This window comes from Pipistrellus hanaki (assembly GCF_964339955.1).
Source record: "Pipistrellus hanaki genome assembly, chromosome: 9".
Classification (NCBI taxonomy): domain Eukaryota; kingdom Metazoa; phylum Chordata; class Mammalia; order Chiroptera; family Vespertilionidae; genus Pipistrellus; species Pipistrellus hanaki.
In genome coordinates, this window is record NC_140511.1 from 40,257,441 (window position 1) to 40,280,844 (window position 23,404).

Below are 23,404 nucleotides of genomic sequence, written 5' to 3' on the forward strand. Positions count from 1 at the left end.
TGCGTCAGGAGCTGTAACCCCCAGGGCCCGGGCGGGCCTGAGCACAGAGACTTCAGCCACAGCCCTCCCCAGCCCCACGCTCATTAAAGATGTTTTTGTTTATACGCCTCATGCCATCAGCAGGGATGTTGGGAAAGAGAAATGCTCCCTCGTGGGACATTCAAGACCAAGAAAATGAAAACGCTAAGCGCAGGGAGAGGCGTCAGGGCCGGTGGAGCCCGGGAGGTGCCAGGACTGCCCGGTGCCAGGCGCAGGGCCCGCTGTGTACTCCGTCACCCCGACCCTCGCCAACCTACAGAAACGCTGGCAGGGGCCGCCGGGGGCACAGCGGGGGAGGCGGGATCCACACTCAGGGCTTCAGAGCCGGCATGGCCTCTGGAGCCCAGCGGGGCCTGATCCTGGCTGAGCCGGTCCCTCCCGCCTCCCTCCTCCCCTTCCAGCCCCTCTGTGTCCTTTCTCACTAAAAGCTCCAGACTGACGGGACCGGTTTGGCTCAGTGGATGGAGCGTCGGCCTGTGGACTGAAAGGTCCCGGGTTCGATCCTGGGCAAGGGCATGCACCTTGGTTGCGGGCACATCCCCAGTGGGGGCTGTGCAAGAGGCAGCTGATTGATAATTCTCTCTCATCTAACTCTCTATCCCTCTCTCTTCCTCTCTGTGTAAAATCAATAAAATATAAAAATTTAAAAAAAGCTCCAGACTCTCCCCCAGCCCTCCCTCCTGCTTCCCTCTCAGGACGGAACGTTGTGCACAAAACAGGGCACATGCAGGTGGGGTGTCATCCCCACCACGCAGGCGGGAAGACTGAGGCCTGCCGAGGAGCAAGGGGCTGCCCATGGAGCGACGGGGAGTCCAAAGAGAACACTGGCCTGGCCACAACCCGCTGCCCAGCTCCTCCCCGCTCCGGAAGCCCTGGCCTGTGTGGGAATGGGGGAGGGGACACGAAATGGGGGGGCGGGGAGGGGCTGAGGAGGGAGGAAGAAGAGCCCTCACGGGCGCTGGGAGGGCCTGCTGGGGCCGCGGGAGGATCATTAGCCAAAGCCAAGGCTTGGCTCTGAGCCCTCTGCGGCTCGAGAAGCACTAATAAGGCTCCAGGGTCTGGAGACCTGGAGTCAGGGCTCCCTGGGACCTCCCTCCCCCTTCGGCATCACCGCCCCCGATCAGGCAGGGGGTAGGCCTCACACCAGCCCCCCCCTTCAGTCTCCCCCACTCAGCTCTGTCGTCTGCTGGGTGCCACGCCAGGGAGATAAGACTGTCCGGGAAGGGGCACTTCGCAGGCCCACAAACTCAACTCCCTTCCTGACAGCATCAGATGGAGCCCCAAATCAAGGGAGAGAAACACCAAAGGCCCTGGAGCCACATCAAAGGATTCCGGACCGACTTGAAGAGGCTCCAGCCAGGGCCCATCTGAGCAGCAATGAGGATAACAACTCGGATGGATGAAAACACGTCAGATGCATTCACATCCGCGAGCTCCTGAAGGAACACAAACCATTAGTCACTGCCGGGGGGGTGGCAGGGAGTCAGCTCGTGTCTGTGAGCCCGGAGGAGGAAGGGGAAGAATTAGATGTGTCCTGCCTCTTGCGCACAAGCTGTACCGCAGGGGGGACCGAGAGCACAGGGAGGGGGGTTTGCAGCAGGAGATGAATGCCAGCTAAGAACGGAGAAAGACACGAGAGTGTTAGACGCCCTCTGTTTTGCAGCCACTGGATTTACGACATCCTGGCTTCTGACATCCCAGAACAGAGCGGCCACCTCCGGGGAAGCAGTTGTGCCTGACAGAATTTGAGTCTGAACTTTACCAAGCCTCGGGGGCTAAGTCCTAGGCACTGAGAATGTGGTAAACCACACAATAAAAACAAAGCCACAAACCCAGAGAGAGCCCCCCACCCCCACCCCAGGCCCTAGCCAACTCGCTGGGTACATTCCAAAACCCCAGTGGGTGTCCGAAGCCGCAGCGAGAGCCAAACCCTATCTATCCTGTGTTTTCCTGTACACACATACCTACGGCAAAGCTCAAGTTATAAATCAGGCAGAGCAAGACATTCATTTGGAAAAGTTTATACTTAGTAACTGTAAACTCTGTTTTCCCTGTATCATTTTTTCCTACACATGTACACCTTCTATAAAACTCAACTTGTACATTAGGCACCGTTCAGAGACAAGCACTTGGATGCTGGGCCGTTGACCTGATCACTGAGACACCGCTTACCCCTCGAGGAGACACGGGTCAGAGAGGTGACTCACATCCAGGCGGGAGGGAGGGCACAGCACAAGAGCTCACCACACTTTTCAGAACAACGTACAATTTAAAATGTGCGAACTGTTTATTTCTGGAATTTTCCATTTAATGTTTTCAGTTGACCATGGGTAACTGAAAGGGCAGAAAGCAAAACTGAAGACAAGGGGTCCCTGCTGCCTCTGGACAGGCAGGGACAGCAGATCCTCAGCAAACAGACCTCAAGGAAGACACTGAAAGGTGAAGGGGAGCAGCCAGGTGCAGCGACGGGCCCTGGGTCTCATTTGAACAAACTGGAACACACACACACACACACACACACACACACACACACACGTTTATGGCACAGGTTTCCTGGATACTTGATGATATTAAAAAAGTAGTGTAAAATTAGGTTGTGTTCCATTATTACTGTGAGGGTTCTTTGTTTTATTTGAAATGAGTCGTTATCATTCAGAAATGCATCCAGAAATATAATGGTACCAGAGGCCCGGTGCACGAATTTGTGCACAGGTTGCTCCCTCGGCCCGGCTGGCAATTGGGGCCAATCAGGGCAGCTGAGGGGAGGGGCTGCAGGAAGTTGGCTGGCCAAGGGAGGTTGGCTGTGGGAGCACACTGGCCACCAGGGGGCAGCTCCTGTGTTGAGTGTCTGCCCCCTGGTGGTCAGTGCACATCATAGCTACCGGCTGGTTGTCCGGTCCTAATGGTTGCTTAGGCTTTTCTATATAGAGATGTTGCCTGGGGGGGAAGAGTAGAGAGGAAAAGGGATGGGCCTTGAGTTGACAACTGTTGAAGCAGAGGATGGGTGAAGGCAGCTCATGAGGCTGACTCTCTCTTGTTGGCTAATAAAGGTTGAAATGCCTCCTCACTGGGGACACCAGCTCCCTGGCTGGGCATGCAAAGCCTTTGAGGGGTGGCTGTGACCCGTCAACCTCCCCACCAAAGGAGAAAGGCAAACCTCCCAACAGCCCCCTGTGCGGGTGGGAAAAGGGAGGCCTGTGGGGTCGAGGTACTCACTTTGCCTGGCCAGGCAGCGAGGTAAACACTGTGTGGGGTTTGGAGCCCCCCTCACACCAGGGGACCCCGTTAACCAGCACTCACTGCTGAATCCCTCAGAAACCACTGGACCCCACTAATGGGTGCACCACAGCGCCCTCCGGTGTTCCCGGCCCTTGGATGCTTCCAGGATTTTCCCTGAGGACTCCCACAAGTGGCAGGGCTCAAATCCTTGTGGACTCGCGCAGGTGTGAGCCGGAGCTCTGCGGAGAGCTGTGGGGGGACAACAGGGATGTGAGACGTGGCCGGGGGTGTGTGTGTCGGGGGGGGTGGGGGGGGCTAGGGGGGTATTTTGAAGCAGCAGGTTGTTTGCAAGCAAAACCCCAAGTGTGGGCTCAGAAGCATGGTCTGACCTTGGCCTCTAGGAAGAAACTAGGCCCTGGGTAAGTGAAGGTATCGCCTCTGCTCATCCTGGTGGGGGGTGGGGGCATGTCATGGAGGCAAAGGCCACAGACCCAGAGCCTGGACCCCGCCCTGTAATACAGGGCCAGCTGCTTCCTCCTTCGGGCCTCTGTCTCTGCCCCAGAATGCAGTGAGCTAGAGACGGCAAGGGACAGAGCTCTGAGACAGGTCGGATGGGACCCTGGGATGTGAAATACCAGTCTTACCTGGTCATGGGCAGGGCGGAAGGGACTTCGCAGAAGCAGCTTGCCCGCTCCAGAGAGGCTGGGGCTGGGAGCTGCCTGAGGTCAGGCAGCAAACTGGTGATGCGCGGTCGGTCTGGTGAAACTCGGGCACAGGCCTAACCCCACCCGCTAGCTACTCCCCTGTCCCATCTGCATCCACCCAGCCCGCCTGCCAGGCTGAGCACAGCTTGGTGCACCCCGCCCATCCCCTCTGGGCCCCTGAAGACCAGAGGATGCCTCCTCGTGGCCTCAGCACGGCTTGCATGCTCCCCCGGCCCCGCCCCCATACAGAGGCCGGGCTGGGGCCGCTGGAGAAAACGCCGTCCGGGGTCAGGAGACCTAGTTCTAAACTCTTTCCTGCTGCCTGACCACAGGCATCACCTGGCCACTCTGGCCTCGTCCCAGGAAGCAGCCGGACGGGAGTCGGGAGTGTGGGGGAAGCCTGGGGAGGGGTGCTCTGGGCTGTGGGGATGGGGCTCAGCCAGAGCTCCTGAGGGGAGGAGGGTTCACGGCGAGAGACTGCACACCACGGAGGCAGGGCTCACAGGCTTTATTGGGGCCACGCACAGGGCAGGGTGGGGGTACAGGCAGTCAGTCTGCAAAAGAGGGTCCCCAGAGCTGCAGAAGAGGGCAAGCAAAGAGGCAGGGGGCAAGGCCAGCCCCAGGGACCCTCAGTGGGGAAGCAAAGCAGGCAATGCCAGGACTTTAAGCACATCCCAAACTGCCCGGAGCTGAGTGAGGAAGGACCGGAGCCCACACCACAGCCAGTCTCCCACCCGAAGAATCCAGACTTCCACCCACACCTCCAGAGTGGGCGCCTGCTGGCCAGCAGCCTGACTTCCCCCCACACCTCCGGAGTCGGGGCCCGCCTGCCAGCAGCCCCGGTCAGAGGAGAGGGCTGACCTCCATCTCTCGGTGGATCTGTTCCCAGGACCTGCGGCCCCCAATGGCTCCGCTTTGTGAGGGAATGTCGGGGGCACGTCCCTGACAAAAGCCAGGCTGGCCTGTGGCAGGATGTTGGGGGTACCAGGCGGGTCAGACCCCTCCTTCTCAGGGGCTCACTGGGCCTGTGCCGGGCGGGAGGATTGGGGGTGGAGCTGAGTCTGCTGATCATGGTGTCTCGAGTTCTCTGGTGGGAGGATTGTTCTCCTGAGGCCGGTGTCCTCCCACCACACCAGTGGCCCCCTGCACCCTGACCGTCGGCCATCGCCGCTGCCCCAGCAGGCCGCCCCCACCCCTCAGCTCCACTAAAGATGCCGGAGACGGCACAGAGGTGGCACACTCACCTCTGCTGGCCCCTGAACCTACCATCCCAGCTCCAGGGCTCCGGACCCCTCCACCCCGCTCCCCCGGGCAGAGGGAAACCCCTATTCTACTCTGTTCCCCCTTCACTGTATGAACCTCAGTGCCTCCCGGCTCAGGAAGCCCCCGCCTGAGGTCATGCTGACCAAGCCCAGGCGTGAACCGGCCGGCAATTCTATCACAGGTCATCTCAAGTCAGGTTTGAGCCCGGGGCAGGCGTAGACTCCAGGATACACCCCTAGGGAGGCAGCGTGCTCTCTCCGTGTACACGTATATGGATAGACAGGCACATCTCTACACGACTTTATGCTCCTTCACGTCTCCCTCCTGAAGTCACTCTCCAAAGAGCAAGGAGGTTGGCCGGCAGAGCCTCCCGCGTGCCGGCCAGTCCTTCCGCCCCAACGTCCTGAGGGCCCGAGGTGCCCACACCGCCCAGGCCAGGAGCAGCGCCTTCCCGGACGTGGCTTCCTGGATTCCCCAGGGACCCGCTTCCATCTCCGTCTCCCCGTCTGCAGAGGCCGCTGCTGGCTGGCTCTTTGGATCCTGTCTGTCTGTGTCTGTGTCCCTCTCAGTCTCCCTCAGTCTCTCTCCGACGGTGAGGCACAGAGAAGGCAGGTGCCCACGGACGCTCCATCTTCGCACGCTGGCCCTGGCCTGGCCTCCGGGTCTACAGCAGGAGCAGTGGCAGCCGGTCCAGCTTCTGGAGCGCCGGCATCAGGCAAGGAGAAGCGGAAGGACACGGGCCTGGGGGTCCTGCACAAGCTGAGCGCAGCAACTAACACGGGTCCCCAGTACACATCTGGGGGCAGCGCGGGGGGCAGGGCGGGGGGCAGGGCGGGCGGGCGGGTGGGCGGGGGCAGGGGCGCCCGGGCAGCGGCCTCAGAGCTGGTTGAAGACCACGGCCGCCTGGAGGTTGGCCGGCTCCATGCCCTCGCCGAAGGTGATGAGGAAGTACATGACCTTGCGGATCTTGGCCAGCTCGGACAGGCGCTCCCCAAACTCCAGGGCGTCGGCCTCGTTCCAATCCACGGTGTCCGAGCCCTCCATGCGCCAGAAGATGGCGGCGGGCTCCAGCAGCTGGCGCGTCATGAGGTTGGTGAGGTCGGGCGTCCAGTTCTGGGAGGTGCCCGTGACGGTGACCTTGCCCGGCTTGTCCAGCAGGACGTCCCAGCGCGCGAACTGCAGCTTCTGCTGCTGGGTGAAGTCCAGGCGGTACACGAACTCCGCCGGCCGCAGCAGCTTCTCCCCGTCCTGGCGCTTCTCCCCGCGCTGCTTCAGGCTTTCCACCCGCAGCCGCATCTGCTTGGTCAGGGCCTCGTCCGGCACCAGCGGCATGCTGATCTGCGGCTGCTTCGGCCCGTCCTCCGCCATGGCCCGCCGGGTGCTGCTGTCGCTGCCTCTACCACCGTCTCTGCCTCCGTCCAGGAGCCGAGTGGGCTGGGGCCTCACTGCCCAGGCAAGAGGCCACCAGCAGGGGCCCGCCTACCTCGGCTCCTCCTCTCCCCTCTGGCCACTGGGCCTTCCCAGCTCCACCCAGTCCTCAAAACGGGGGGTGTAGGAGGGCGGGTGTCCCCTAACGCCTCCTCTCCACTCCTCGGAGCAGCAGGAATGGAGGCCCTGCAGGCGGCGGGAGGGTGGCAGGCTCCTCGGGGACCGGATCGCTGATGTCAATTGCTGTGGCAACCTCCCTGGCTACCGCGACGGGCTGGGAGCGGCTTGTTTGTGAAGCAGGGAGCAGGAGGGAGCACGGAATCAGGGCAGGAGGCGGGGGGAGGGGTGTGCGGGGGCTCACTGGAGGGCCCGTGGGCCCGCTGATTTGGGATCTGAAGTCACCCGAGCCAAACCTCTCAGCCATCCTTGACTCAGCCTCCCCTCAGCCTCCACACCCCATCACCGAGGCCTCGCGATTCTGCCTCCCCGATGCCCCGAGAGCCTCTCCCACCAGACCCTCAGCCAGGGCCCCGGCCCAGCCAGTGCCTCTCACCGACACCCGTGCCCCCAAGCTTCACTGAGCACCAGGACCCCCGCAGGACTCGAGACCCAGAGTGTCCGATTTAACCGATCTCTGCCGGGGCCTGGGCGGCGGCAGGTCCCCCGGCTGCCGCTGCTGGCTGGGGCTTGTGCGCGGAGAACCACGGCCCTGGACGATCCCTGTGCCCGGGCCCTGCTCAGGCCTGCACACGGCGGCCACATGCCCAGGTTTCCCTCCACGAGAATCTCACCTCTGGCTCTGCCTGTGCATGGGTTTACCTGGGGAGGTCTGGGCTGGAGGCAGCCCTGAGAGCAGAGAACGCCCACCCTCTCCGTCTCCCCAGGAAGCCTGAGGCCGGGGGAGCCTCTGCCCAACACCGACACCCCCTGTGCCGGAGGCGGGGCCGGGGCTTAGCCCTGACGTGGGCAAATGGAGGAGCCGGAGTGTGTGAGTGCGGCTGGGGCTGGGGCGAGGCGAGCTGCTGCCCTGACGGGCCACGCCGAAGAGCGGACAGGCCCGGCCCACGGGCGCCCTGGAAACACCCCGAGGGTCTGGGGACCCCGGCACGGTCACTGGCCAGACGGAGCCGAGCCCGTCGGCGGGACCAGGGGCCACCCGAACGGCAGAGGTCGGAGCACCTGGTCCCGCCGGCCCTGGGGTCCTTTCTGGGAGCTGCTGGCAGCCATTCCCCAGGAGTGTTTGACAGGGAGACGGGAGTGAGTCTGCCGGACCCGCACAGCACCGTCCAGTTTGCAGCTGGAGGAGCAGAGAAGGAACGAGGTGGCCGAGGAGTCACTGGGGGGGGTTGGGGGGGGGCTTCTCGTCCCTTCGTAAGGGGAGCTGTGTCTCTCCTCCCAGCACTAAGCCTGGCTTTTTAGCTGGACATCTGCTTGGCTTTTGCCTGTCTCTCCACTAGACCATCAGCCCCGAGAGGGCAGGGGCCAGGTCTGTCTGGCCCGTCACACTAGGCCAGCACCTAGCAGGGCCCGCCACAGAGGAGCCCTCAGAAAGTGCGTGCTGAATGAATGAATGAATGAATGAACAGATGGATGGATGGACGGATGGATGGACGGATGGTGAGGGAACCGTTGATGTGATGGACCACAGGGCCCCAAACCAAGGACAACAACAAGGAGATGGACAGACGGGGAGAGAGTATGTGGTCAAAAATGCGGTTTAGGGACAGGAGTGCTCGTTAGGGTGGAGGAGTGAGGGGGTGCCTGGAAAGGGAGGCCGGAGGGATGGATCCTTCCGCTGAAGACCTGCAGGGAGAGCAGGTCCAGGCACAGCCTGTGGCCGCCATGGCAACGGGAGATCAAGGGGGCCGACGGTGAAGGCTGATGGACAGGTTGTCAAGAACGGAAGCTGGGGTGACGAGGTTGGCAGCACAGGGGCACAGTAATCCCGGGGGCATGGCAGGACTGCGGAGGGATGGGGTGGGAAAGGCTGGGAACTCGGAGGGGGTGGCGATAGGGTGGGCTGGGCTGGGGGGAGGGAAAAGGGCAGGAGCCTGTAAGGGTTTACAAGGGGAGATCTGGGCTGGAAGCAGCCCTGAGAGCAGAGAATGCCCACCCTCTCTGGACCTGCGGGGCATGGGGACAGGTGTTCAGCTTCTACTGAGGGGGACCAGGGGCCACAGGACCCCGAGAGAGCCTGGCCTCGCCTGGGCAGGGGGTCACGGACCTGCAGGAGGAGGCTGAGGGGGAAGCAGGACCTGGGCCACACAGACGGACAGGGAAAAGGAAGAGCCTGTGAGAGCCAGGGAAGCCGGGAGGGGAAGCCAGAGAAGGAAGGGGAGGCGGGGGCGTGCAGGAGGGACTGGGCACCGCCACCCTCAGACCGCTCAGCCCCCAGAGGCCGGGAGAGGCCCCTCCCAAGGCCGGACGCAGGAACCACCAGGAGGAGAAAAGCTCCAAACTTGCATGTGTGGTTGCAAAAATGTGTATTTAAAAACAAAACAAATGAACATCTCTTTAACCCCAAATAGAAAAAGATTGGAAGGAAATATGGAAAACCATCACCCTGGTTGTTTCTGGGTAAAGAACACCTTCAGTAACTTTGCAGGTTTTTTTGTTTTTATTTTTTCAAATCTTCTGTCCCTGGTGCTGGGGCAAAGTTGGTGCTCAGTTAACATGTGATGGATGAGCCGAAACCGGTTTGGCTCAATGGCTTGAGCATCGGCTTAGGGACTGAAAGGTCCCAGGTTCGATTCCGGTCAAGGCCATGTACCTTAGTTGCAGGCACATCCCCAGTGGTAGGTGTGCAAGAGGCAGCTGATCAATGACTCTCTCTCATCGATGTTTCTAACTCTCTATCTCTCTCCCTTCCTCTCTGTACAAAATCAATAAAAATATATTTTAAAAAAAAACAGACATATTTAACATGTGGTGGATGAGCTGCTCATACACCCGGGCAGGGTGGCATGGAAACATTTAAGTGGAACACGGTCTGCGCCCACCCTCAGCCCTCAGGGACGGCTCTTATCGGGACTGCCCTCACTGCGGCTCCCTATGGCCGGCACAGCGCCTCCTGGGCCCGGGCGCCCCCGGCTCAGCGCAGGGCCTGGGCCTGCCCTCATGCCGGGGCTTCGCCAGGCTCTGGGGGAGGGGATGGCACATGCTGCACCCACTGTCACATCCTGACTGTGGTCCCCCCGAAGCCCATGCCCTGGCCCCAAGGAGCACACAGACAAGGTTGGGAGGACATAATGCCCCCTCAAGGGATCCCGTGTGGGGAGGCTGGCTGCCAGGAGTTGTCCCTCAGAATAGAGAAATAGGTGAGAGCGCAGAGGGGGGACAGGGAGGGGGCTTAACGCATGCAAACTGCCCCTTATGCCATGGGCTTGACCTCCCCCCCATTTTTCTTCCCCCCCCCCCCCCACACACACCCAGGTCCTTTAATTATCCCACAACCCTGAGGGCTGGAAAGGTCAGGTTTACACTGAGGCCAAGAGAAGGAACGAGACCGGCCCAAGGTCACATGACTAGCAAGGGACCCGGTCGGAGTGAAACCCGGGCCGGGCTGGCTACCAAGCATTGTGCCTCGGGGTTCACTGAGGTAACGGCCTAGCGCCCCGGAGAAGGGGCATTTTCGTCGAGGACACGGTCAGCCCGCATCGGAGGCCCAGCGTCCCCAGAAGGAGGCGGGTGGGGGAAGCACGGGTGCAGGTCAGGCTGAGCAGCCGCCCCCACCCATTCCGTGGAGAACACAGGGCGGAGCAGGGAGGCCCTGCAGGGCCACAGGCCCGGGGGTGAGGGGTGACAACAAATAGGGCCCGTCGGCAGGGACCGGAGGGAGGGAAGGCACCGTAATGAGCTCCCCGGGGCCTCATCTCCTCCCTGGACGCGGGGCCGGCCCCATGGCTCCAGGAGGCAGAGGGCAATTAGTCCCCAACACCCACCAGCCACAGCCCTGGGACACGAGGGCTGGGACATCGGCCTCCAGCCAGGCCAGGTGCCCAGCCTCTGCAGGAGAACCTCTGGCCGGAGACAAGCACAGGTCTGCACGGCCACAGGCCACACATCGACGACAGGCCGCCCGCAGGTGCTGGGCCCCTTCCCCTCCGTGAGAGGGGCAGCTGCACCAGCGCCCAGGGCAGGAGCAGGCCGGGGCTCCTCCCTGCCGATAATCACACCCCACTCCCCGGGGGAGGGGAGGGGGGGACACAGCAGTCCCCACCGGAGGCCCCAGGAGGCCCACGGCAGCAAGGACGGCTGTGGGGCTGCCAGCCAGGAGCAGGGCCCAGCTGGGCGGGAAGTGCGAGGCCAGCACCTCAGGAATCCCGTGAGCCACCTCCGTCCCCGGACTAGTCCTGACCGAGCGCAGGGTGGGGCTCAGAGGCGGGGGACCTTGTCCAGGGATCAGGAAAGGTGGTGGGAGCCCCGAGGACAGCGCTCCCCGCAAGAACAGTTCAGGGCCCAGCCCTCTCCAGGCCCAGAGGCCCGCATGTGGCTCTCCGGCACCCCCAGGGCACCCATGTCCGTGGGCTGAAACACTGGCCTTTGCAAGGGCCCTACAGCCCGAAGCCACCCTACACCCCCACAGGACCATGGGGGGCCAGGCTCCGGGGATGCCCGCCCTGGGGCGGCTGTGGGGAGTCACACTCTATTCAGAAGACATGACAGCAGGGCCCCACCGGTCCCAGCCTCAGCTGAAGGCACAGCTCCCTCCGATGGCTGATAAGAACAAACTCACTCTGCTCCTGGTTGTATGGGGAACAATTCCCAGGTAAGCAGGATAGGAATGGTCCGAACACTGGTAACGCAGCCACTGCTCACAGAGCACCGCACCAGGCCTCCTCTCACCCTCACGTCTCCCCCAGGGGGAGCCGCCCGATCACCGACTTTCCGTAAAGCCAGATGGTGAGCCTGTGGCTGGCACCTGAGCCTGTAAGACTGAGATGCCCGGTGCTCTTTCGCCCCTCCAGGAAGAGCAGAAAGGGCAGGGATGCGGAAGGCGCAGTGACTTGTAACTGGCTGGCATGGAACCCGGGGGTGCAACCCCTGTGGATAATTCTTTAGGGAGCACAAGCCCGCCCTCTGCTCCAGCTCCCAGGCCTCCCTAAGGGCTGCACTGCCGACTGCTGCCACCAGAGGGCGAAGGGTAAGGCCCAGCGTCCGTGTTTTCCAACCTAAACCCTTGGGGGACCCGGGTCCAGAACATCAGCCGTGACTCATGGATCGCTCCCCCTGAACCGGGGAGTGACTGAGGCCCAAGGAGGTCACGGCTGGGCGTATCTCACAGCAGGTTCTGGCAGGGGTCTCCTGAGCCCCAGGGGGCGGGCTCTCCCCACAGCACATGGTTCAGGCAGCCTCCACATTTCGCGAGTACAAATGTTCAGCCAAATGGCCCAGGGACACCGTGGGGAGGAAGCACACCAGAATCCCCGAGGGAGCAGGTTCCCAGCCGCTGCCCAGGGACCGTAGGCTGGCGGTGAGGGGAGGGGGTCTAACGGTCAGCCCATGCTGGAGAGCCCGGCCGCACCTCCCACTGCAGATCCGTGCGGGCCCAGGCTGGGCTCCCTCTCCCCCGCACCCCCACTCCAGCCCCCCAGGCCTCACCTTCTGCCACAGCGACTCTCGGGAGGCCAGCGACGAGCAGGCTGCCACAAACCAGCAGTTGCCCACCTGGCCCTGGTGCAGGTCATGAGAGCTGATGCCGTCCACAAAGAGACGAGGGTCCTCGCAGATCTCCTGGGGAAGCCGAGAGGAGGCCTCGGTGTTAGTGTACGATTCGCCGGTCTCCCCCTGCAGGCTGCCCCCCTCCCCCGCATGGCCAGTGGGCTTCCCCAAACCAGCTTCCCCAGTGCTCCCTGGAAGGCCCTCCCCGCTTCCCCTGGCGGAAGAACTCTGTTCGCTGCCAAAGGCGGGTGAATGAATTCCGTGGAGGGGCTTCGGGGTCCGGACCCTGGGCCACCCCCTTTCTCCTGCCCCGTGTCTTCCCTGACCAGCACGTCCTCCTCCGGCACCGCAGCCCCCACGTGCCCACGGCCATGAAGCCGGGCGAGGCACGGGGGGAACACACCCAGAGCACACGTGATGAGTGCGGAGGGCGGGAGCAGCAGGAGCTGACGTGAGGCAGCATGCCCCCTGTGGGCACAGCCTCGGCTGTTTAGTCTGACCCGCCCTCCCTCCCTCCCTCTGCCTCAGAAGTGTGACATCAGCCAAACCAGGTTTGGCTCAGTGGATAGAGCCTCAGCTTGCGGACTGAAGGGTCCCGGGTTCGATTCCAGTCAAGGGCATGTACCTTGGTTGCGGGCACATCCCCAGTAGGGGACGTGCAAGAGGCAGCTGATCAATGTTTCTCTCTCATCGATGGTTCTAACTCTGTATCTCTCTCCCTTCCTCTCTGTAAAAAATCAATAAAATATGTTTAAATATATATATATATATATATATATATATATATATATATATACATACATATATATATATATATATATATACACACTACACACACACACACACACACACACACACATATATATATAAAGAAGTGTGACATCATCATCATCCCATTTACAGATGAGGAATGAAGGCTCAGAGGGGGGCAGCGGCTGGTCAAGGGCACACAGCAAGCAAAGGCCAAACCGAGCTGAGCAGACTCCCACACACTCCCAGAGCCCGCCTCAGCCCCCCCTCACCCATCAGCATCTTCACCCCCACCTGCTCCCCAAGGACGGCCGGCCACAGCGGGTGGTAGGAGGGAGGGAAACACTAGGACAGACCTTCCCGGTGCCAGGCCGCTGCTGGCACTGTAATCAGTCCCCCCGTCATCCTCAGAGGCGGGATGGTGCTCATTCACAGAGGAGCACACGGCGGCCAGGGAAGTGGGACGATGCCCACCACACAGCATGGGCCTGCCTCCGCGTCAGCAGGTGAACTCCGGAGCCAGCTCAGCCACCACAGAGCCACTCAGGTCCTGCCGGAGTCAGCCAGCAGAGGGTTCCAGAGTCCGGAAGTCAGAATTCAAATTCTTGCTCCCCCCCCCTCCTTATTTACCATTGGCTGTGCAACTCTGGGCCAGTGGCTCTACCTCTCTGAGCCCGTTTCCTGCCCTGTGCAAAGGAGGTGGGGGGAATGGGGCAAGGGGCTGTCCCTTCCCACTAAGGTGTTGGGGAGCCCTGTTGCCACCTCTGCCAGGACTCCTCTGAGGATGTGAGTGGCTCCAGACGGGCAGCGGAGTGGCCAGTTCGGGGGCCAGCTGCACAGACGACAGGAACCCAGCGAGGCAGCACCCGGAAGTCTCCCTTCCCGCTGCCTCCTTATCTTCCCTCCCAGGCAGCACTCGGAGCCCGGCTCCCTGGGCCCAGAAGGGCCAGCAGGACGGGGTGGCGGGACTTCCTGTCTGGATGATCGCAGCCGCAGCCGCAGCCACGGCCCCACAGGGGAAGAGACAGCCGCAGCCTGGCGTCTGCAGTCCTGCAGCAGACCAACTTCCCAGGCGCTCCTCCGTCAGATCCTCAGCCAGAGCCCCGGACAGAGACACGACTGCCCATCCCACAGCGGGGACACCGAGCCCAGGAGGGGGCGATGGTGCTCAAGTCACCAGCCAAGCAAGCGGACCAATGGACAGAACCCAGGTCCCACCCAGAACTCTCTCCCCACAGCAACAGACGGTCTCAGCCTGGCCCTTCCTTCCCCCCCACCCCCCCAACAGGGCTCTGGCTCCAGACTTTTTTTGGGGGGGGGGAGAGGGAGCACTCAGGAGTCAGGAGGCCTGGGTTCCAGGCCCAGCAGTGCCCTGACTGTGGCAGAAAGGGGTCCTGGGAGGGGCAGAGAGGAGGCGGAGGCCCGGGAGTGCTCCCCCTGCTGGAGAGGTCGGTTCGCCAGCCTCACCCAGAGGAACCACTGGAAGGTGGCAGCACCCGGGCCCGGAGGCCACCCGGGCACCCTGAACGGAACCATCACAGGAAATGCTCACGACTGGGAACCCGCCCAGAACCACCCGGCGAGAGGGGCACGGAGCATCTCCCTTCACAGACGAGGAAACCGAGGCACAGGGAGGTTAAGTCACGTGCTCAGAGCCACACAGGAAGAGGTGAGCTGGGAGTCCCGCTCAGGCAGTCAGCTCCAGAGCCTGCAGGCGGGCTGGGAGTTATGGGTGACAACGCCACCCGTCCGTCACCGGTCCCCTGCACATGCCCTTAGCCTAGCTTGGGGGGTCTCACTACACAACAACGAGACCTAGGGGTCAGGGGCAGCCCAGGCCCCCACCTCACCTCCATAGGGCCCGGCTGCCGGGGCCAGTGCTTGTCCTGCCCCTGCCCGGGGCCATCGGCCGGCGCAGACACAGAGCTGGCCGGGGAGGCCCCAGCCCACACCCAGGGCCCTTGACGAGGAGGAACCCTCAGTCTCCACGAGAGCACAGCTGTGACAGCCGAGCCCAGAGAGATCCGGGGGGGCTGCCTGGAGGGGGCCGCCCCGCAGAGCGGGCCTGGAGAGCCCTGGTGGGTGGGGAGGCTCCGGAGGGGACTGAGGAACCCAATCGCCCAAACACGATTGTGCCACAGCCTGAAGACAGCCCCCCCTTCGCCGCCATCCGCCCCCAGGCTCCGGGCCCCCGTGCTCCCTCCCGCGCTGGGGCTGGGCAGGACCAGACCGACAGGCACCTGCTGTGAGCCCTGGGCTGGCCGGGCCCTCTCCGGGGCTCCGCCTTCTGCACCTGCGGTGACTTCTCAGCTCTCCCAGCCCTTAGACCGGTTCCACCGACACAGGTCACTGCCCACAACCACCCCCCTCGGCGGCAACAAGAATGTGGGTCTGCAGGCCCGGTGTGCACACAGGAATGCAGCGGGCAGCGGACCCAGGCACCTCCACGCTCCTCCCTCCCCTCCGCGGGCGCTCACCCCCCCCACTCACCTCCCCCCGAATCTAAGAACGCAGCAGCAGCCCTGGCCGGTGTGGCTCAGTGGATAGAGCCTCAGCCTGCGGACTGAGGGGACTGGGGAATCCCAGGTTTGATTCCGGCCAAGGGCACATGCCTGGGTTGCGGGCTCGATCCCCAGTGGGGGGTGTGCAGGAGGCAGCCGGTCAGTGATTCTCTCTCATCATTGATGTTTCTACCTCTCTCCTTCTCCCTTCCTCTCTGAAATCAATAATATATATAACAAAGCAGGAATCAGCCAGACAAACTGGGCAGCCGGCTGAGGCCGGCAGCGGGACCTCTGCCTGGGGCAGGACACCAGGGCAGAGTCCTCAGGGTTATAGCTCGTCCCTCCCGCCCCCATCCCTGCAGCAGACTTGCCCCCCACCCCATGCCCCACAGCCACGAAGGGGAGCACCCGTGGGCAGGCAGAGGCCCGGGTGCTGGCCTGGGTGCAAACCGCCTACTTCATGGCGTGAAGGGCCGTGCTCAGCCAGGCCTGGGGAGGGGGCCGGAGCCCGGCCTGGGGAGGGGGCCGGAGCCCAGCCTGGGCTGGGCACCCGCAGGCCACCCTGGGAGAGTGCTGGGAGGTTCCCAAACTAGTACTGTTTGCAGAACCCCTACCCGCGCCCTCTGGGTCCCACCAGGTGCTTGCAGGCTCCCCTGCGGAGAGGGGAGGCAGGTGTTGGCTAGAGAGTGGGGGCACTCTGCCTCCTCAGGGAGGAGAAGGGGCCCTTCCAGGGCCCTTCCAAAGGCTCTGGGCCTGAGAGAGAAGGAAGCACACCCCCTCTGCATGGGGATTCCTCCCTTCCCCTCTCATCTCCCCGCCGGTCCCAGCAGGTGTTCACTGAACTAAAGGAACAATGAATCTGAGGGGAGGGAGAGGAGGAGGAGGAGGAGGAGGAAGAGAAGGTGGAGGAGGAGGAAGAGAAGAGGAGGAGGAGGAAGAGGAAGAGGAGGAGGAGGAGGAGGAGGAGGAAGAGGAGAAGGAGGAGGAGGAGGAAGAGAAGGAGGAGGAGGAGGGAAGAGGGAGGAGGAGGAGGAAGAAGAGAAGGAGGAGGAGGAGGAGGAAGAGAAGGAAGAGAAGGAGGAGGAGGAGGAAGAGAAGAGGGAGAGGAGGAAGAGGAGGAAGAGGAAGGAGGAAGAGGAGGAGGAGGAGGAGGAGGAGGAGGAGGAAGAGGAGGAGGAGGAGGAAGAGAAGGAGGAGGAGGAGGAAGAGGAGGAGGAGGAGGAAGAAGAGGAGGAGGAGGAGGAGGAAGAGAAGGAAGAGAAGGAGGAGGAGGAGGAAGAGAAGGTGGAGGAGGAGGAAGAGGAAGAGGAGGAGGAGGAAGAGGAGAGGGAGGAGGAGGAGGAGGAGGAAGAGGAGAAGGAGGAGGAGGAGGAAGAGAAGGAGGAGGAGGAGGAAGAGGAGGAGGAGGAGGAAGAAGAGAAGGAGGAGGAGGAGGAGGAAGAGAAGGAAGAGAAGGAGGAGGAGGAGGAAGGAGAAGGAGAGGAGGAGGAGGAGGAGGAGGAAGAGAAGGAGGAGGAGGAGGAGGAGAGGAGGAGGAAGAGAAGGAGGAGGAGGAGGAAGAGAAGGAAGAGAAGGAGGAGGAGGAGGAAGAGAAGGAAGAGGAGGAGGAGGAGGAAGAGAGAGGAGGAGGAGGAGGAAGAGAAGAGGAGGAGGAGGAAGGAGGAGGAGAGGAGGAGGAGGAGGAGGAAGAGGAGGAGGAGGAGGAGGGCCCAAGGCAGGTGCCCTGGGTGGGGCACCCTGGAGGGGGACTGGAAGGACCAGGCCGGCTGCCGAGCCCAGCAGAGATGGGCCTTTGCAGGCAGGCCCAGCCCGGGTCCCCCGCACATGGCCGGCAGGCCGGGAGGGAGGGAGCCAGTCTGTCCTCTGCCCAAACGGTCCGTGAGAATTACCCTCCGGTTTACAGGTGAGGCGACTGAGCCCCGGGAGGGGAAGGGGCTTGCTCGAGGTGCCACCTCCCATAGGCCAGTCCGTCTGGCTGAAAACCGGCCGGCTCACTGCGATCTGGAGAAAGGGGGGGGGGGGGGGGAGCGTTGAGAAGCCCCTCGGGGAGCCGGGGGCCTCGGTGCCCGCAGCTGGCAGAGGAGGCGCGGGAGGCGCCTGAGAGTGAAGAGGGCCTCCCGGGCCGGGGAAAGCCGCTTTCGCTCTTTGTAAACAGGCAGGTCACAGGACCAGGAAGTGGGATTCCACAGCAGCTGCCCTCCTCCCTCTGGCCCAGGGCCAAGCAGCAGGGAGTTCACGGTCACCCTGCTGGGCCGTCCCACCCCAGTCCCACCCCACCCGCCTGGGGCAAGCCCGGCCCAGCTTCCTGCCCCACCAGCCCCATCCTGTCAGGGGGTGAGAGCCTGCCCGGGACACAGGCCCATCACACCCTGGTCCCCACGGTCTCCCCTCCATCACCCCTCGGCCAGGCCGGGCCTGGAGCTGACCCCGACCGAGGCCGGCGGCTCAGACACGGCCCCCTCCACGCCGACCCCCAAGTGCCTGCGCCACCCCACGTCCAGGCGGTTCTGCTCCTTCTCCCCCGGGTCCGGGAAGGACCAGGCACCGGCCCAGGGAGGAGGGCGGTGGACGAGGAGGCGGTGTGGCCGGGAAGGAAAGCGGCCCAGAGAGGGCAGAGACAACGCCGGGGTCACACAGCAGAGGGTGCTGAGCCTGCCCGCCTGGCACTTCCTCCTCTCAGGGCACCGAGCCCAGACTTCCCCGGCCCGGCCTCACCAGCCTCCTTCCAGCCACGGACCGGCCACGAACCGGCCACGGACCGAAATGTCAGGGTGACGGCAGGAGAGTGGGAAAGGGTCAGGACGGCACAAAGGGTGGCGTGAGCTCGAGTGTCTCCCCTCCCCCTCTCACCCGAAGCTCACAAAAGGCCCTTTGAGGCCCGCTCCTTCCCCAGCTGCAGACAAAGGCGAGAGGCGTGGGAGCGATGGCCCAGAGGCAGGAATCCTGTGGCTGAGCCAGGAGGCCCTGGGCGCTCTGGAGAACCAGGGCGGGGCCGGGATTCCAGTGCGGCTCTCGGCTCTCTCTCGGCTCTCGGGGCTGAGGTCTGAGGCTGCACAGGCCCTTTGTCTGTTGTCGGGGAGAAAAGGCGGGAGGGGGGGAGAAGGGGGGGGCGGGGGACTGGGAAGGCAGGGCTCCTGGGTCCCGGCCCAGCTCTGCTGACGGCTCTCTGGACACTCCGAGCACCCACCTCCCCCTCCCAGCCTCAGTTTCCCTTCCTTGCTCCGTCTAAGGAAATACACAGGATTTTTTTAAAAATATATTTTTATTGATTTTTTTACAGAGAGGAAGGGAGAGAGATAGAGAGCTAGAAATGTCGATGAGAGAGAAACACCGACCAGCTGCCTTTTGCACACCCCCTACCAGGGATGTGCCCGCAACCAATGTACATGCCCTTGACCAGAATCGAACCTGGGACCCCTCAATCCGCAGACCGACGCTCTACCACTGAGCCAGACCGGTTTCAGCGGAAATACACAGCATTTTCTGAGTTGGCGTGGACTGGAGATCACGTCCTAGGAGAGGAATGTGAAAACTAAACTTCACTTCCCTGCAGAAACCGGTTTGGCTCAGGGGATAGAGCGTCGGTCTGAGGACTGAAAGGTCCCGGGTTCGATTCCGGTCAAGGGCATGTACCTTGGTTGCGGGTACATTCCCAGTAGGGGGTGTGCAGGAGGCAGGTGATCAATGTTTCCCTCTCGTCGATGTTTCTAGCTCTCTATGCCTCTCCCTTCCTCTCTGTAGAAAATCAATAAAATATATTTAATAAATAAATAAATAAACAAATAAACTTCCCCACACGTGCAGGTGACAGAGGGAACTTTCCAGGGCTAATCCGACCACACCCCCACAGAGCGTCTCCCCTCCGCTGGCCCCGGCCTCAGCACGCCGCCCCAAGGACCAGGACCCAGCCTCCGCCTCCCTCCCTCCCCGCCCCCCACCCGCCGGCCCAGGCGCTGCCCCCTCCCAGGCGCGCCTGGCGGGAGAGTCCCAAGCCCGTGCCTTCTCACCGCGCCCTCGGCCGCGCAGCCCTCCCCGGCAGACGCCTTCTCTGGTTCCCGGGCAGCGGGCGTCTCCTCCCGGCCCCACGCCCTCGGCCCGGCTCCGTCTCCTGCACCCGTCCCTCCTGGGGACCCACCCCCACAGGGACCTCCCGAGCCCCCCCATCACCTCGGCCCCGAGGACAGCCGCCCTCACACTCGGGAATCGAGGTGACAGCGGACGGAATCGAGCCAGGAGGCCAACACGTCCGCCCGCCACGTCCCAGCCTCAGCCGGCCCCCGGCCCCGAAGCAGCCGGCCAGACGCCGGTCCCTCGCCACCCCCACGAGGGAGGGTGAGAGCCGCCTGGACCGGCACCGTCTCTTTTAACGCTCACAACAGCCCTAGGAGGGGCTGTTAGTGTTTACCACTGTCGTTATTATTGATTGATCATCATAATAAGTACTTGCCATTTACAGCCAAGGGCTATTTCAAAGTCATTATGAATATAATCAGCAACGTGTATGCCTGGCTCTTGAACGACACTAAATGGGACTTACACGTCACTTACGCCTGAATTTCACTAAGGAAGGTCACATCACCTCATTTTTTTTAAAGTTTTTTTTTCCCCTTTTTTTTTTCTTTCTTTCTTTCTTTTTTTTTTTTAATATATTATTATTGATTTTTTTTACAGAGAGAAAGGGTGAGTGATAGAGAGATAGAAACGTCAATGAGAGAGAAACATTGACCAGCTGCCTCTTGCACACCCCCTACCGGGGATGTGCCCGCAACCAACGTGCATGCCCTTGACAGGAATCGAACCTGGGACCTTTCAGTCCGCAGACCGACATCACCTCATTTTTATCCCAACAGGGACCCTGGGAGGCAGAGGGGATTAGAGCCCATTCTCCTGTCACCTTCCCCCCCACCCCCCTCCACATCAAACTCCACAGCAGGCGGGCCCAGCATCAGCCCCTCCACCATCTCAGCCACCTGGGGCCTCGGGATGACCCCAGCCCGGCCCTGCGCCCTGCGCCCCGCACCCCCTGCGCCCTGAGCACCCTGCGCCCTACGCCCTGCGTGGCCCCGCCTATGGCCTGGGCTCCGGTGCAGACCCGACACTGACCTTGGGCCGCTTCCACCGGACGCCGGGCCCCGGGCTGCCCTTGTAGTACAGCGAGTCGTCGGTGGCGGGGAAGTTGGGGTCTTCGAAGAGCACCTTCCGGCGCCGGCAGGCCCGCTTCAGCGCCGCGTAGCTCTGCTCCTCGTAGGGCTTCACGCAGGAGAACATGGTGGCCGCCGCCCGGGGAGGGCGGGCCGAGGCGAGGCGGCAGAGGGCGGCGCGGGCGGCCCCGGGGGCCCCTGGGAGGACAGAGGGGAGGAGGTCATTCGTGTCCGAGGACGGGAGGCCCAGCGTCAGGTGACCCCCGTCTGCCCCTGGAAGGGCAGAGCAAGGCTGTGAGCAGAACTTCCCTTCTTGGTGAAGAGCCAGCCCTAGGTGCACTGAGTGGCTATCTCAAAGCTGGCCTGGAAAGCAACACGGGTCTATTCAATCGAAAAAATGCACCTGGCATGGCATTGAGAGTATGGGCATATCTAGTCTCTGGCCTACAAGGTCACATAGCTGAGTTTATCTTCAGACAGGCTGAAGCAGGCTAGAAAGCAAACGTTTTTTAAACAGCAGTTTTTTACAAAATAGTTCCCATTGCCTAGTCCCCCCGTAGGAATGCAGAAGGCCAAACAAGCTAACCGCATCCAGCCACCTGTGTCCTGGGCCCTGGCCCTCACCCCACACCCCTTGTAGTACAGCGAGTCATCGGTGGCGGGGAAGAGTACAGCTCTATAAAGAAGCTGTACTCTTAGAACTCGGCCTCTCTGCATCCTGCCCCTGCGTCAGCAGAGGCGGAGAGACCGGGCTCGAGCTTGAATAAAGGCTCTTTGCTTTTGCATCGGACTCGGCTCGCTGGTGATCCTTGCGGATCTTGAAATCTGGGCAGAACACCCCTCCCTGCAGCCCTGTGAAATGGGCGTCCTCACTTCCACTGGCCAGGAATGAAGGCTCAGAGAGGGAGAGAGACCTGCCCAGGGTCCCACAGCAAGTACACACAGAGCAGGAAGAGGAGCCGACTGGCCTGACCCCATAGCCTGAATTCTCTCAGGTCTGATGCTTAGAGGTGAGACCAGGCCAGCAGCCAACAGGCCAACGACACAACCATGTGGTGCTGGGGCTGTTGGCGGCACCCGCCCCCTCTTCCTCTGTCTCACCAGCCTTCCCCAGACCCCCCTGGCTGGCGCACCCCCCAGAAAACAGCAGCACGGTCCCACGTCCCTCCTCCCGCCCCGCCCCTTCCCCTAGAGTGGCACAAGCTGCCGGAAGGGAAAACCGTGGTCCAGGCCCCTCCAGCCTCATTCACGTTCACCCCTCTGCCCCTCCCTCCAGCACTTCCGGGATAAATGTCTTCAGTTCTCATTGCTCCTTCATCCCGGGGCCTAATCCCCCTGAGGGCCCCCCTAATTCCCCATCACGTGGTCTCCCAGTCCCCGAAGTCTGGCTCTCCCCGACAGCCTCTCAGACCTCAGAGTCTGCCACTCCTCAGCAGCCCCTCCTCCTGGGCTTCGGGGTCCCTCCCCCGTCTCTGGCCTCTCCTGCCCTTAGAGTAGGGGTGTCGAACTCAATCAGAGAAGGGGCCAAAATCTAAAATCCAGCCTAAATCGCGGGCCGAATGGTTTACTGAACAGTCATAAACTGACAATGTCATAAACTGACAGCGGAGTGCAGTGATGACAGAGCGGTGCGGGCCACATTGCAAGGCCTGGTGGGCTGGATTTGGCCCGCGGGCCTTGTGTTTGACACATGTGCCTTAGAGGGACCCCTGTGGCCTGCCTGCTCACTCCTGCCTCCCGGGCTAGTGACCCCTGTGCTCCGTCTGGACACCTTGTCTAGGCCCCTGGCTGGCCCACTGCCTGTGAGAGCCAAGGGCCCCTTACCGGTACCAATCCCAAACCCAACTCCTCATCTCCCCCCCACACCCCGACTGCCAGCCGGGGAATGGACCACAGGCACCAGAGACCGGAAGCCCCAGCAGGCGGGTGCGCTGGGCCTGGGCTCCTGCACACTCAGCCGCTGGCGCCGAGCCTGGCACAGGAGGTGGCTGCACACCTCATCCTCCTCCCTCCAGCCCCTCGAGTCCGGGTGGACCCTGCCCGGCGCCCTGACCCTCGTAGCCACGTCCCAACCAGACTTGAGGGACACGGGCTGGACCGACGCGGCAAGGCCTCCGGGCGGGAGGGCGGGGTGAGGAGCGACAGCCAGCGGGTGGGCTCTGACACATCGGCCACATGTGTCAAACACAAGGCCCGCGGGCCAAATCCAGCCCGCCAGGCCTTGCAATGTGGCCCGCACCGCGCTGTCATCACTGCACTCCGCTGTCAGTTTATGACTGTTCAGTAAACCATTCGGCCCGCGATTTAGGCTGGATTTTAGATTTTGGCCCCTTCTCTGATTGAGTTCGACACCCCTACGGTCAGACGGACACCCTGACAGACAGACGCTCCGAGAGCCGGGCACGCTACTGACGGCCCATGGACGTCCATCCGGACTGCTGGCAGCGCTCCACAGGCCCCCAGCCTGCTCACCCCGGGCCCGCCCAGGGCAGCACTGCACCCCCACAGAGGCTCAGCTTCCAGCCTCCAGGGCAGCTGAGGGAAACTGAGGCAAGGAAGGCTGGCTTCTGAGAGCAAGACTGATGCGGGTGCCAGTCCCCGCTGTATTCCTCACCTGCAGCGGGGCTTCAAGCAAGTCACTCACCCTTTGGGGTCCCCATTCTATTCTCTCCGCAACGGGAACAATAACCGCCTC

The 23,404-nt window shown here is 62.4% G+C and overlaps 2 protein-coding genes across 4 annotated transcripts in view; both read right to left on the reverse strand.

The window, feature by feature from the left end:
• Positions 1-23,404, reverse strand: part of CAPN5 (calpain 5) — a 112,037-nt gene that overhangs the window by 69,437 nt on the left and 19,196 nt on the right. For all 3 annotated transcript variants that reach the window (XR_014795842.1, XR_014795843.1, XM_084893396.1), the window contains exons 2-3: positions 20,672-20,907; positions 12,255-12,386 (exon numbers count right to left, since the gene is read on the reverse strand). Coding sequence is in view for 1 of the 3 variants with exons in the window: in XM_084893396.1 (XP_084749522.1) it covers positions 12,255-12,386; positions 20,672-20,836 (297 nt within the window). In the remaining 2 variants the exon portion in view is untranslated. The remainder of the gene's footprint in view (positions 1-12,254; positions 12,387-20,671; positions 20,908-23,404) is intronic.
• On the reverse strand, positions 4,454-12,236 carry OMP (olfactory marker protein). The gene is made up of 2 exons (XM_084893446.1): positions 4,771-12,236; positions 4,454-4,723 (listed from the first exon to the last, which is right to left on the reverse strand). Exon 1 carries the CDS (start codon positions 6,591-6,593, stop codon positions 6,102-6,104), a length of 492 nt encoding a protein of 163 aa, XP_084749572.1. The 5' UTR covers positions 6,594-12,236; the 3' UTR covers positions 4,454-4,723; positions 4,771-6,101.